This window comes from Sarcophilus harrisii, chromosome 2 (genome assembly GCF_902635505.1).
Source record: "Sarcophilus harrisii chromosome 2, mSarHar1.11, whole genome shotgun sequence".
NCBI classification, from domain to species: Eukaryota; Metazoa; Chordata; class Mammalia; order Dasyuromorphia; family Dasyuridae; genus Sarcophilus; species Sarcophilus harrisii.
Window position 1 is genome coordinate 624,653,169 of NC_045427.1, and position 13,801 is coordinate 624,666,969.

The 13,801-nt window shown below is 39.1% G+C and overlaps 2 protein-coding genes across 8 annotated transcripts in view; both read right to left on the minus strand.

Annotated features, from left to right (window-relative positions):
* MARCHF8 (membrane associated ring-CH-type finger 8) overlaps positions 1-1,223 on the minus strand; it is a 104,807-nt gene extending 103,584 nt beyond the window's left edge. For both annotated transcript variants that reach the window (XM_023497070.2, XM_023497034.2), the window contains exon 1: positions 1,083-1,223. The gene's annotated coding sequence lies outside the window, so the exon portion shown is untranslated. The remainder of the gene's footprint in view (positions 1-1,082) is intronic.
* Positions 1,224-10,930: 9,707 nt separating this feature from the next.
* ZFAND4 (zinc finger AN1-type containing 4) overlaps positions 10,931-13,801 on the minus strand; it is a 51,935-nt gene continuing 49,064 nt past the window's right edge. For 3 of the 6 annotated variants that reach the window (XM_012541796.3, XM_031956711.1, XM_031956712.1), the window contains exons 9-10: positions 12,651-12,768; positions 10,931-11,188 (exon numbers count right to left, since the gene is read on the minus strand). In XM_012541796.3, the coding sequence (XP_012397250.1) occupies positions 11,053-11,188; positions 12,651-12,768 (254 nt within the window). In that variant the 3' untranslated portion in view covers positions 10,931-11,052. Of the gene's footprint in view, positions 11,189-12,650; positions 12,769-13,801 lie in introns of those variants that run through there. The other 3 variants (XM_031956713.1, XR_004232560.1, XM_031956715.1) reach the window with 3 other exon arrangements.

Below are 13,801 nucleotides of genomic sequence, written 5' to 3' on the forward strand. Positions count from 1 at the left end.
GATGGGTAAATCTGAGAAGCAGGGAAGTTATGCCATCAATCCCGACCCAGAATTGACCATTTAAGCTTTAATCGATACGCTATCCCCAAAGGCCTGAGGGGAAGTTGGCTAAGCTTAACAGAGTGGGAGATTCCTCCCGATTCCAAACGCGGACCGAACACCGTCAGTGACGGAGGACTCGATGTTTCCCGTCTAGCTTCGGGAGTAGTGGAGGCGAGTTTGGAGCTGTTAGTTCGGGATTATTATTGTTCTTATAATAAACCTGGCATCCAGATATCCCCTAACATAAAACCTCACATGACCCTGACAGTCATCTCGGGAAGTGTCTCCATTTTGCAGATGAAGAAACTGAGGCAGCCGATGGGCAAGTAAGGGCCGGCAAGCCCGCGCTCCCACCCCTGGGCTGCTGCCGCAGCACGCATTAGAATAATCCCCGCCCCGGCTCCCAGCCCAGCTCGGGCACCGCTCCCCGTGTGTCCCCGGGCAAGACCCTTCCCCTTTCGGAGGGCTCCGCTTCTTTATCTGGAAACAAGCGCTTATTAAGCGCCTATTGTGTGCCTGCCCTTGAGAAGCTGCCAGTCTAGCGGGGGAGGGGAGCCTGGGACAAAGAGGAGGGCACCGGCGGTGCGGGAGAGTGCTCCCTGGGGAGGAAGGAGCAGCCCGGGAGAATGCCCGGAGTGCGGAGATGAAGCCGGAGGCCGGCCGCCGGAGTGGCCCAGGGGGATGCACAAGGGCGGATCCTTGCTCCTCTAGGTTCTAGCGTCCAGAGACCTGGGTTCAAATGCGGGCTGTCACTCAGAGGCGGGGTGCCCTTGGCCCGGCCCTCCTTCTCTGGGTCTCAGTCTCCCCGTCTGTAAAGCACCAGGGTCGGGCGGGCCAAGGTGGCCGAGAACCCAAGGACCGCCGCGGATGCGCCGAGATCGGGGCTCGCACTTTCCGGGCAGGGGCCGGGGCGGGGCCGGCCCGACTCCTCCTCCCCCTAGCGCAGACCCGGCCTGAGGGGCGGGGCCGGGGGCGCCCCACGTCTGTCCCCGGGACAGGGGCAGGGGCAGGGGCAGCCGGGCGCATGGTTGCGGCTTTACCTCCGGGTCCCGGGCGAGCGCGTTCCCCGCCGGCTCCGGCTTCGACTCCGGCTCCGGGAACTCCGGTCCCTCATGACGGACGCCGGGGACGGGCGCCACTGCGCCTGCGCTGCCTTTCACCTCAGGGGAAAAAAGGGACCAGCCGGGGGGCAGGCCCACCTGGGAGTCACGTGGTGTCGGTCACGTGGCCGCAGAACGGAGGCGGGGACAGCGGCGACTCCTAGGCAACAGCTTGTCTCCCGGAGCCTGGAGGGGCGTGTCCCTGAGCATGCGCAGAGCTCTCAAGGAGCACAGCTGATTTAGGGAGAAGGGGTCCATGTTTCAGTTCTACCTGCCCATCTCCTCCTCCTTCCGCCCAATCGCTGCCCCGGTCCCCGATCCCGAACGGCCTCCGAGAGCGCTTGGCCAGCTTTGTAGCACCGGGAGGGGGAACTCTCGGCCGTGTTTGTTTTGCCTGGGCTCGGAAGGAGGCCGTTCTCTGCTCGTTTCTGGCCAAATTGTTACAGATCCTAGCCCCTACACCAGGGGCGGCAAACTTCCCGACAGCCCGGAACTCCACGAAGGCGGCTGGCGGCGCGGGCAAAGACCCATCAATAATGTCACTATCTGCTCCCGCACGCCTCTGCGGCCGTAGGAGCAGTGGGGAGGCCACAGGTGCCAGAGATATGGTGGAAGTAAAGCTGATGATCCTTGACTGATCTCCCTGACTTTAGGTGAAGGCATCATAAATCCCGCAGATCTCACCCACTATACATGTGCAAAGCACAAGTTCACTTGGCTCCTAAATGTTGCTGAACAATTCTCTTATTCTACTCTTATCTTATTTCTCAACTTAACTTTTCCCAAACTTGTCTTCTTCCCGTAAGTCATGGTCTACACCCTCATGCTACCTACTTATTAGCCATGAGTCAGCCCCTTACTTCATGGACAAAATGAGATCAGCTTCCCTCAGCTCTCCTCCTTCAATCCTCAAAGACTGGTCCTGGCAAATCAAAAAGCCGGCCTGTGGATTGTTAGTGTATGGCCAGTGAGCTAAAAATAGTTTTTCCATTTTAAAATTCAAATCATAGACTTAGAGCTAGAAAGGATGTCAAACTCAAACAGAAATGGATTTCTCTGGGCCCCATATTGATTTAGAGTAACACCAATTATCACTTTCTATGTTGTGTTATATTTTTATTTATTCTTATATATTTTCCAATTACATTTTTAATCTGCTTGAGCTCCTCAGGTAGACATTAAGCTAAATTTGTTTCTTTGCAGCTTTTATCCCTTGCTCTTCTTTTATCCCTTGCCTTTTGGAGCCAATCTAATCATTCTTCCTATTAAATGAATGAAGAGGGTTATTAGGACACCTTAAGAGGACAACATCAAAGGAAAATACAAAATACCAAAGCTGATAAAACAAGAAGGAACAGATTGAATACATAAAGATGGAAAAAAAAAAACAACCTTATTAAAACCCTTCTCCTTTTCCTTCTTCTCCTCCTCATGTATTGAGATGTGATAGATTTACCAGAAATGTTTCCTAACAATAATCCCTTACCGAAAAAATTGTTTCTAAATAAAATAGGTTTTGTGACCCAAATTGTTATATGAGGCAAATATTATAGTCTTGATTTTAAAACCTAGCAAAGAAATGCTTAAAAAAAAAAAAAAAAAAAAGACCAATTTCATTCATGAATAGAAAAAGTGATCTCCCTCCCTTCCCTTCCTTCCTTCTCCCTTTCTTCCTTCTTTTCTTCCTTTCTCCCTCCTTCTCTCCCATCATCCCTCCCCTTGTTTTCCCTCCTTTTTTCCTTTCCTTTTTTCTTCCCTCCTTCCCTCCCTTTTCTTTCTTTCTTTCTACCTTCCTTCCTCCCTCTCTCCTTTCCTTTTTTCTTCCCTCCTTCCCTCCCTTCTTTTCTTTCTTTCTTCCTTCCTCCTTCCCTCCCTCCTTTCCTTCCTTTCTTCCTTTCTCCCTCTTTTCTTCTCTCTTCCCTTTTAAAACATCCTTCCTTCCCCAGTTCTCCTTATGTAGGCATGGTATCACAGAAATTTCTTCTCCCTGTGTTAACAGACAGGAAACAGTTACAAATTGTTTGTGCATGCCCCATCTCTCTCCAAGATATTTCTGTTATTCCTCATAAAAGTAGGCTCTCTTTCCAGCCTCTTCTCTTCGAGGAATTCTATGAGCAAGTAATTTTGCAGTTTCCTTTAAGGAACTGACTCAGTGGCCAATGTTCCCCATTTCACAAATACATAAGATTATACCTGTTCTTAAAGAACTTATATTTTCTTTTTTCTTTTTTTGCTGAGGTAGTTGGGGTTAAGTGACTTGCCCAGTATCACACAGCTAAGCTGGATTTGAACTCAGGCTCTCCTGAGTTCAGGGCCGGCACTCTATCGTGCCATCTAGTTGCCCTAAGAACTTACATTTTCTTTTCTTTTCTTTTTTTTTTTTTTAATAGCCTTTTATTTACCGGGTATATGTATGGGTAACTTTACAGCATTGACAATTGCCAAACCTCTTGAAGAACTTACATTTTCAAGGAAAGAAACAATATATACAGGAAAGCTGTGACCAGGAAGGTTTACTTTGTTTTAAAAAATTCCAATAGTTACTATTGGAAAGTACATACTAACACAATCTTTCCAGCAAGAATGGCAGTGTTTATTTGATCACAGTCACAGAAATGAAAAGATGGATGTGATATACTCTTAGGGAGGTAGCTGGTGAGAAAAGTGGGCAAGGATAGCAGGACATCTCTGAAATGGTAGGCAAACCAGGACATTTACCATTGGGGGAGAGGAAAAAAGTTCTAGAGCTGAAAGCTGGGGCAGACCTCAGGTTGATTTAGTCCAACCCAACTCACTTTGACAAGTGACAAAATGTTGAATTACTTGCCTAAGGTTCCTAGGGCAGGCAGTTAGCAGGGCTAGGTATGAAACTTGGAAGCCTACCTTATGACCTAGTGTCCTTGCATATGCTGCCCATATGGCTGGGATGTGCTTCCTGTCTTTGGGGTGAGCACCAAGCTCCAGGGCTCAAAGGCCAAGTCAGCCTGAAGCTGCTAACATTTGGCCTTGTTACAGAAACAGGTTCAGGTGGGCCTGGGGAAATCCATCATCAATGGGATGCACCTTTTAGGCAAACCTAAAATGTCTCATCCCCAAATGCAACTAATGTATCCATAGATGTGGAGCAGGAATATGACTATAGCAATTAAGTGCAGGGAGCCTTGCGCTTGTAGTCAAGATCTGAGCTCAAATGGGACTCCACACACTCCTTACCGAGCTGTGGAATAAGTGATGAGACAGAGTGAAGGTCAGTAACCAAATGGAATTGGTTTGGTGTGGGAATCGAGAGAATTAATCAGATTCTATTTCTGACTGCTTCAGTTTCATCTGCAAAACGGGGATAACATCATCCCCCTCCCAGGGCTATCGTGAGGATCAAATGAGATTAAATACGTTATTTATGAGACACTTTGGAAACCTTAAAGTGCTACATAAATGTGAGTTATAATTGGGGATGATCCAGGAATTACTTTTCAGATTAGTTCATGCTGTAGCCTGCTTGTTATTCAGCTGGCTTGCACAACTGATTTGTGTAACTAGCCAGAGTACCACTCTCCCAAGAGTATTCTTGAGTCTTTGTGCTGCTGGCACCCAATAGGAAATCAGTGGCCAGGTGTGTCCTGGGAAATTGCGGGGCACTTCACTTTGTACTTTGGCTGTTGTGATTGGGACAACATCTGAAGGTTCTATTCTGTGCAATCTAGGCTAGCTTAAAAGGTATTGAAAACATCCACCAGACTTGATTGTCCAACAAGACTAAATTTTGAACTACTGACAAAGATAGCTTCTTGGTGATCAGGAGTGGGAAGCTCCTGATCTGTAGCCAGATCAGTCTTAGACAAAGAAGCAGTAATCAACTGAAGCTCCTTTAAATAGTTTTTCCCTGCTCTAAGTAAAAAAGTTCCTTTAGTTAGTATTAGGTGCCCTACAAGTATCTCAATTCCAACATAAACCCGAAGAACCAGATAGGCCTGAATGAAATCATTTTACAACAGTTGCTTTGTTTGAAGTCTCAGTTCTTCAATACATGTTTGAACAACCTTCATATATCTCACTATTTTTTAGCCTCAAATAGCTTCAGAATCTTGACATACTGATCCATATTTTAGTAGTCAACAAAAAAAGCAGGGATGTGTGGGGGGGGGGTTGAGGCTAGACACAAAGGGAGGTGTTAATCCATAAAGCATCATTAATGGTCTACTAAATCAAGGGTGATGGAGATGCAGTGGAAAGATTTATTTTGGCTGAACAGTTTAGCCAGGGGAAAAACAAAATAAAACAAAAAACACTCTGTTGTTTCATTTGCTATAAATTACCCTTTTGTTTTGTAAAGATGCTCAGGATTAGAACCAAAAGAGGCAGGATATTAAAAACAACAAAACTAATTAGCTTCTGAATTATGAAGCATTACTTATAATAGTATTTATCCACTGAGAACACGTCAGATTTTTCTGTGAAAATTAAAGCAAAACAGTAAAAGGAACAGGAAAAATCTTATTAATTTAAATTAATTATGGGGGGAAGAGGGAGAAGTTCAATAGATTTGGGAAAAGTGAATTCAATCAGTCAGTCAATAAACATTAAGCTCCTCTAGATGCTAGGTGCAAGGGACACAATTTCTGCTCTCAAAAACCTGAGGTTCCACCTAGAGAACCACTGTTCTAAAAAATACTAGCAGCTGGTATGAGAAAGCCCCAGGTAGGAGGTGGAATCTAGTTGAGTTATAAAGCAAACTTGGGCTTCTAAGAAATACCCGTCAGGTAGAGAGCATTACCTGTCCAAGACCATGGATTGGGTGAGAGCTGTCATGTGTAAGGAAGAAGTAGGGTCAGTTTAGGAAAGCCAGGGTTTCCAAATCTTTTTCAGTTTATATACCCCTTGACTTTTAGTAAACTTTCCAGTAACCCTAATTCAACATAAAGGGAAATAAATTCTTAAGTTTACATATGCATTATACCAAGTACCTATGAATAATAGATTTTTCCCAAAGAAAACTATTTACATGTAATAGCACAAAGTTTTTGAGGGTCTATCAGAACACAAAGTAGTGATTCTGTTGTCAACTGATGCTTTATTTTCAGTAGATTTGAAAGAGATGTCCTATCATGTTTCATTTCCAGGATGTTTATTGCTATTGTTTTGATCGAAAATAAGACTGAGAATCCTGATTCACAAAGGTGTTGTAACAAAACAAATTAAACTTGGTGAGTTGGGATATGCTTCAACATTAAGAAAATTATAACTTTATTGATTGGAAATCAGTTCAGTACAAGTTATTGCAGAACTCAATTAGCTCATCTTTCCTTGGATTGTTGATGAATTTCTCTTGTATATGAAGGGTTTTGTATCCAAACTTTTTAGCCTGGGCAAGTGACTCAAAATGTTCAGATGTACTTCCATTTCTACTCTATCCTTTTATCCTCACTGTACTCTTTCCAATCTACATTTTCATTAATACCATTATCCCTGGAGTATTTCAATAATCTAAAATATTTGCCAAATATTCCATATATTCTCTTGACAAGCTCTTAATAGCCCCCTGGGATATATGGGAACTCCTAAACTAGACCGCAGATTATGTGATAATGTACAATAGGCTTGAAAAGATACGTTGGAACCAGATTGTGAACCTTCACTTAATAAACTCCTGAACTTCATTTAAGAAGGCCTATTCTAATGCTCCAGTTGCTAGTAACCTATCCCTGGATATTAATTTGGACCATTTTGTTTTCATCTTTGTATAGATGCTTAGTAAATGTTTTTCTATTCTAAATTCAGTACTGCTTTTCATCATTATTGCATAAACTTTGTGACATCCTTTTTTTGTCTTAGTTTTCTTTTAAATTCTTGTTCATTTTCCTCATTAATTTTGTTATAGTTTTAATTCCATGAAGAGGCTTATTGGTATGTTATATTGAATCAATCTATAACTGTTATATTTCACCAAGTTGGAAGCAAAAACCTGAGACCCAACTGGCACACAACCAGGAATAATCCCTTCAATGTTATTGAAGAGGAATCATCCAATCTTTTATTTCTAAATTTCTCATAGAAAGGCCTACTATATCTCAAGGCAGGTTACTTTAGGGTCCCTGTAATTGCTGGAAAACTTTTTCTTACATTAAGTCATTTAAAAAAAAAATCAAGATTAAAAACAGTCACACTGCTAGTGTCTAATGTCTGAGGCCACATTTGTACTCAGGTCCTGATTCCAGGCCCAGTGCTCTATCACTGGGCCACCTAGATCACCCAGGCCAAAATTTCTTGTCATTAAATACTGTTTTGCTGGACAACTGATGCTGAATTTGCAGTCCTTGGGTTTTTTATCTAATAGTGTATTTCAAATCTCTCGCCAATCCTGGAAAAATGATGTAATATTTATTGACTGGTATCCTTTGGCATCTTCTGTCTTCTTGTAGCATGATCTTCCCTCTATGTTTAATCATGTATTTTGGAGACAAATTTTACATTATTCTTGAGATTATATATATAAACTATTATATATAATTCTGCAATTTTTCTTAACTGGTATTTTTGGAATATGTTTGATTCTTTTCCTGTGGTGGTTCTGAGATTTTCTTAATCTGTTATTTTATCACATAATTTCCAAATTGTAAGGTTATTTTCTAAATTTATGCTTTCACTTCTTCTATTGTGATTTGCTTTTCAACTTAAAAGTCTCTGCACTAATCCACCCATAGATGCTTTCAGTTTTCCTACCATAATCTCCATATCTTTTTGGAGGTTGAGGCAAAGCATTCTTTTCTCTTGATCTTTTTTTAGATGTGTTTAAATTCTTTATTTGTTGACTTTATTCAAATGTAATTTAAGCTTCAGTTCTAAGATTTTTATAAACTTCAACAAGCTCTTTTGTTGACATTCTTGCCAGAATTCATTTTCCCTTGAATTCTTTGAGTGAATTATTTATCCACTTGAGGACTACTCAAGAGCTCATAGTTTATTTCTCTATATTTCTTCTAGTGTTTTTGTTTCAGAAATTGGTCAAAACTGTATGAATTCTTGTTGAGTTTTCTCATTTTCAAAAAAAGTTTGTTAAATTGAATGGGAGTGGTGACTTTCACTTTCTTACATGGCCTTTTAGCAGTTTAGCTTTTCTTCAGCTTTTATTGATATTTATTGCTAAGGGGAATGTAAAGTGTCCCAAGCTTCCTTATGAGCTCACTCCACTATTTTCAAGAAAGCTTTGGATTATTTATTCCTATTTTCCTTATAAAATTTGTCACACATATATTATATGACCATATATACACCTATGTATATATATTTCAAAAAAGAAAACTAAGTTTCATAAGACAAAATTTTTCTCATTAAAAATGCTTATAACCACATGACGCAATGCATATAATGCTAATATTTTATTATACACAAAGCATAAACTAGTTTTCTTTTCTGTACAGAGGTGAAAAAGCAAATCAACAAAAAATTTTGTTTTTCAAACTGAATTGCCCATAACCAAGTATTTTGACCTTTTTTCCCCCCCTTTTGGAAGAAAAAAGGTTATTGTTTAGTCTGTAATACAAGGGTACAGACTATTAAAAGCTACATTTAAAATAATGTGTGGTCATTCTTGCATTTTATTCATAGTTATCAGTTTGGAGGTTCTGGCTTCCTAAATTTACATGTGTTAAATCTTCACTAGCAGTGCCTTTTCCTTTATAAAAGAAAAAAGAAAAGAAAGAAAGAAAAAGTGAAATTTACAAATGGAGTTGTAAAAAACAAATATTTCAGCCAATATTTTCATCAAATGAAAAATATTTTCTCTTAAAAATGAAAAAAGGAACACCTAAAAGTTAGTGATTACTTTTCACGAAGGGTAGGTCAGTGAGGAAAAACAATTCTAAGTTTATCCTCTTTGATCAATCTCTCAAGGAAGTTTCTTCCAAAAGATGGAATCAGGCCTTTTTGTATTTTTAAAAAAAAAAACAAACTTCGTATCATCTCAAGAACAGACATAATGCTTTTTCCATGGTTTGTACCAGAAGACAAGTCCAGCCTCTGACATCTCATTAAATGGAACAAATCCAGTTCCTATTATTTCTTTACAGAAAGCACTTTTGCCCTCAGATAAGAGTCCATCAATTTTATTCTCAGGAACATGCTATTCATGAAGAAACTTTAATGGAACATGGATGAAGCCAATCAAGAGAGGAATGACTGAGCTTTGTAATGTTTGGTATCCTGGATTAGTCTAGGATTATGAAACCTAAACCTGCCACTGTAAACAAGAAGCTGGCTCCAAGCCCTTCCTTCATCTATTGCACGCTCTATACACTTTCCAAATCTAGATGTCAGAAAAGCCACTTGTCTGTCTCTATTGTTCATGCTCACCTGTCCTAGGCCCAGCCCTGGAAAGGTTCCACAGTGATCTAAATTGTAAGCTGTCACCACCAGGGCATGCACGTGACCTAATGTGAGCGAAGCTTTAGTCTCAGGCTTAGTACTTGTGAGTGCTGTAGATTGGCCACATCTTCATGTGGACAGTTTTGTATGGCTGCTCAAGTATAGCCACCATTTTATCATTGTGTCCTCTCAACCCACTTGGATTTTAATTTTCTTTAAGGTTCTTCCACTTTCTGCCTACCTTTTCTCCCTTTCTCTATTTCTCACTTTGAGGACCTCTCTACTAATATTTTGGGGTGTGGAGAAGGGAGAAATTTTAGGGACATGGCAAGTTAAGAAAATACTTATGGGTCAACATGAGAAAAACTTAACTAATTGGTCCCTAAAGGTAAATTGGCAGCATGGATTTGGAGCAGACAAGATGCTTCTTGGCTATTTGGCAAAGTTGTTCTTCTTTTTGTATATATACATCATCGAATTTGATATGGAAATAGTGAGGTTCTAACCACAGTTGGACCTTGGTATTTTAAATAGTCCAAATTCACAGAAATATATTTCCATTTGCCCCTTGGGCTTAACTGACCTGTTTCCATGAATGAATTTAATGATAAAAGCTAATTATTTTCTAAGTGTTTTAATTTCTGCATTCACTTCAGATTGGCTTATAAAAAATTAAAATTACTGAGTAACTTATAAAAAATGCATCAGACTCATAATAAAATTGAATATTTATTTGAATTTCTCTTGGTAACAGTATTCAACATCTTAGCAAAACAAACCAAGTTGTGAAGTCTTTAAAAAAAAATCTATCCATTACAAAAAAGTTAAAATAAGCTGTTTTCTGTATTTCATGGCAAAAAGTGGGACATTGTCTATTTTAAAAAACTGCCATACACAGAGTAATGTTTTAAGAAATATATATTGTGGTTCACATGATATGTTTTGTAGAATGTATACACAATATCTGAATGCCAATCTGAATGGAAGAGAAAAATGCGTGATAAAACACCACACAGCAAATTCAATGTTCTTAAAATGTGGTTTGAAGGGGGAGCTTCCTAGTGAATTAACTTAAAAGATCACCCATGGGATTAAACACAAATTGAAATAAAACAATAACAGATGAGATTGAATACAGAAGACATTCCATGACACGAAGACCTTCTATGATACTCTCATTTAGCATCCCCTCAAATCTGGTTGGTTACACAGTAAAATTAACTTAGTAAAGTGCATCTTTTAAAGACTTGTCTAGTGAAATAGCATTTTCAAGTATAAAACACTTAACACAAGACGTGCAATAACAAAAGTTAAATCATTATAGTGTAAATTTTTAAAAACTACTTTTAAAACTTTTGATTCACTATAGAATAAAGATGTTAATGACAGTAGTGTTCACATTACTCTCCAACAGTATGAATTGTGTGCTTTTTGTTACTTGGCAAATCTTTTTTTTTTTTTTTTTTTTGGAGTCGAACAAAATTAATTCAGTCTAAGCAATACTTCTTCTGTCATTAATAATCCATTTTCTCTGGCAGTGCCACCATAGTTAGATTTTTGGAAGTTTTGGTGCACTAACAACAGGATTTGCCTCCTGTAGATATCTCCTTCCTGCACTCTTGTAATCGTAAGTGCAGCCGTGGGTTTCTGCGTATCGATGAGTTGCACAGAAATTGTTTCCACATCTAAAGCACAAAGAAAGTGAGTATGAATAATCACATTTCTAAGATGGGCTCATAAAAACAGAGCTAGAGCTCCTACTGAGTCAGATGGAACCTCTAGTTTTCTAGGAGCTGCTTTAAAGACATTGTTTTCTTCCCATTTAGGAAAACTATAGCCATAAAATAATCTTCCAACCACCAACCCCTCCACTGTGCTAATTCAGGAGTACTACGTTTTATAATAAAACACTCTTCAGGTGATAGAATGGGGGCCTAGTCCTCTAAAGAATATTAAAACCACACCATCATAAAACAATGTTCAAAATTTCCCTTGTAGCTTGTAAACTTAGAAGAAAGGTAAGTTATCTTGGGAATTTAATTGTGGATGAAAATCAAATTTAAAATCAGCCAGCACTGACATTTGAAATTTTAAAAATATATATGTGAGAGGTCTTTTCAAACATGACTCCGTATAAATTAAAAGCTCCTTAAAAGTAATGGCAAAAGTAATACTGAACCCAGAAAACAGATCTTGAAAAACATTTCACCACCTTGGCAGGGGTAAGAGGGAAACTCTGGACTCAGCACCTGTCTACTTTTGTCAGGAACAGCCATTGTATGGAACCCTTCTGCTTAACTGGTTCTTTGTTATAAGGGAAGGAAGAAGCCTCTCTTCCACCTCAAGTAATGACTAGGATGTAGGTAAGAACAAAAGGTATCATCAATATGACTTAAAAAAAAAAGAAAATTACATATATTAAAATTGTGTTAAGCAACCTCAGTTACATAGTCTGAGTGAGCCCAAGGGAAGCGGTTCTCATTGGATTAATTAGTACTTACATGAATTAAAAAACAATAGCTATCATGAAAAGCAAAAACATATTAAAATTCAATGCAAATGAAGAATTAAAATGCACTTATTTTTCACTCTTAGCCTTTCACCTCTGATCTCTTCAACAGGAAGGTTCATTTTTCAAAAAAGGAAATATATTGCAATCCAAAGTTTTAAAAAGATAAAAATTTGCATCATAAAAGTACATTTGAAAATTTTAAAAAATTGTGAATATATGCTTCCCAGGTTCATCAATGTAATTATCCTTATTTTCACAAACTGATTATCAACTCTCTAAGTTTCTTTTCTAATAACAGCATATCTAATTACACCAAACCTCTTCCCTTACTGAGATTTGGACAAAAAAATAATCATCTATATTCTTCTGTTAATGCATCTAAGAGTTTCCAGGACCCCAGTTTGTTTTCAAGGACTTACATATTCTTTTCTGGCTATTATTTCAGGCCAATCATGAAGGTAGAAAACTGTTTGATTAAAGTCAATTAATTTAACATCATCTAACAATGGAAATGTAAATAATTACACTTGAGCTTTTGGGGAGTAGGGTTTGAGGGATGGAGTTGGGGCAGCAGAAATCCTCATCTTGGATGGCTCTACACAAAGTATTTCAATTTTTCCAACTAGGCAACCTGCCTGCATTCATAGCTGGTGGCTAGTCCCGTTTTCTTGCCACAAAGAAAGCAATGCTTGGATGTTTTCTTTTTGGTCTGAACAGGGGCTTTCACAGGGGGAAGATGATGGGTATTTTCACCTGTTTTGAGACAAGATATTTCGATTAGCTTAGCATAAAACAAAATTATATAAGATCCCACTCAGCACAACATATTTCCTGAAAATTCACCTAGCAGTGTCAAAGTTATGGTCATCCTAGTACAATGTGAAAAATAATAGCGATCTGAATTATTTAGCTTAGTCCAAAATGTTTTGAATGAACTTACACATGATTTAAATATAGGATTTACTCTATATTTTTAAAAAGATTCCCTTAATTTAGAACTATTTTTTTTGATAAACTAATAATCTTTGATTATACATTTCCAGTAATTTTCAGCTGATATGAAACATCAGCTTGAGGAACAACAATTCAGTTCTACTCAATTCACATTAAGCTTCTCTGAGAGATACACTACACTAGATTAGTAAATACAAAAACAAAAAACAAAAACAGAAACACCTGTCTTTAAGAAGACTGAGGAGCTAGGACAGGTGAATAATAAAGCAAAAATACAACAAAAGATAGGGTGTGATGGGGCAGCATTGAGTGTGTAGATACCCTGCATGAGGAAAATCTGAAGAGAAGGAAACATTTTTGGGAAAAAGAAATGTATAAGTTCTGTGTTGTGACTGTCTGGGAGCTGCATTAGAGAGATCTTTATGGAAGAGATATTGCTTGAAGAAAACCTTAAAGACTAAGGCCAGTCAAAATTAAACTGCTAAGACTCTAGGTGGGGATGGAAAATAAACCTGAGAGGAGTAGTAGAGGGCCTTAAAAAGGGCTGATATTCTCTTATAAGGTAACTTCTGAAGGATTTTTAGCAGCTAAGGAGCATGGCCAGACCATGCCTTAGGGAGATTTAGAATGGGAAAGGTAAGAAGCTAGAGCCAGAAAGACCAGGTAAGAAGCAGTTGTAAGAGTCCAGATAAGAAAAGCATAATAAGTGAGTGAATAAAAGCAGTTCTCAAGGGCTTTCCTGGGAATTGGAAGAGAAGTCTCAAAGAACCTCAAGTCCTCCACATGGGGGCAGACAACACGGCGTGATGGAGTCTGAATGAGGGTGGCGAGA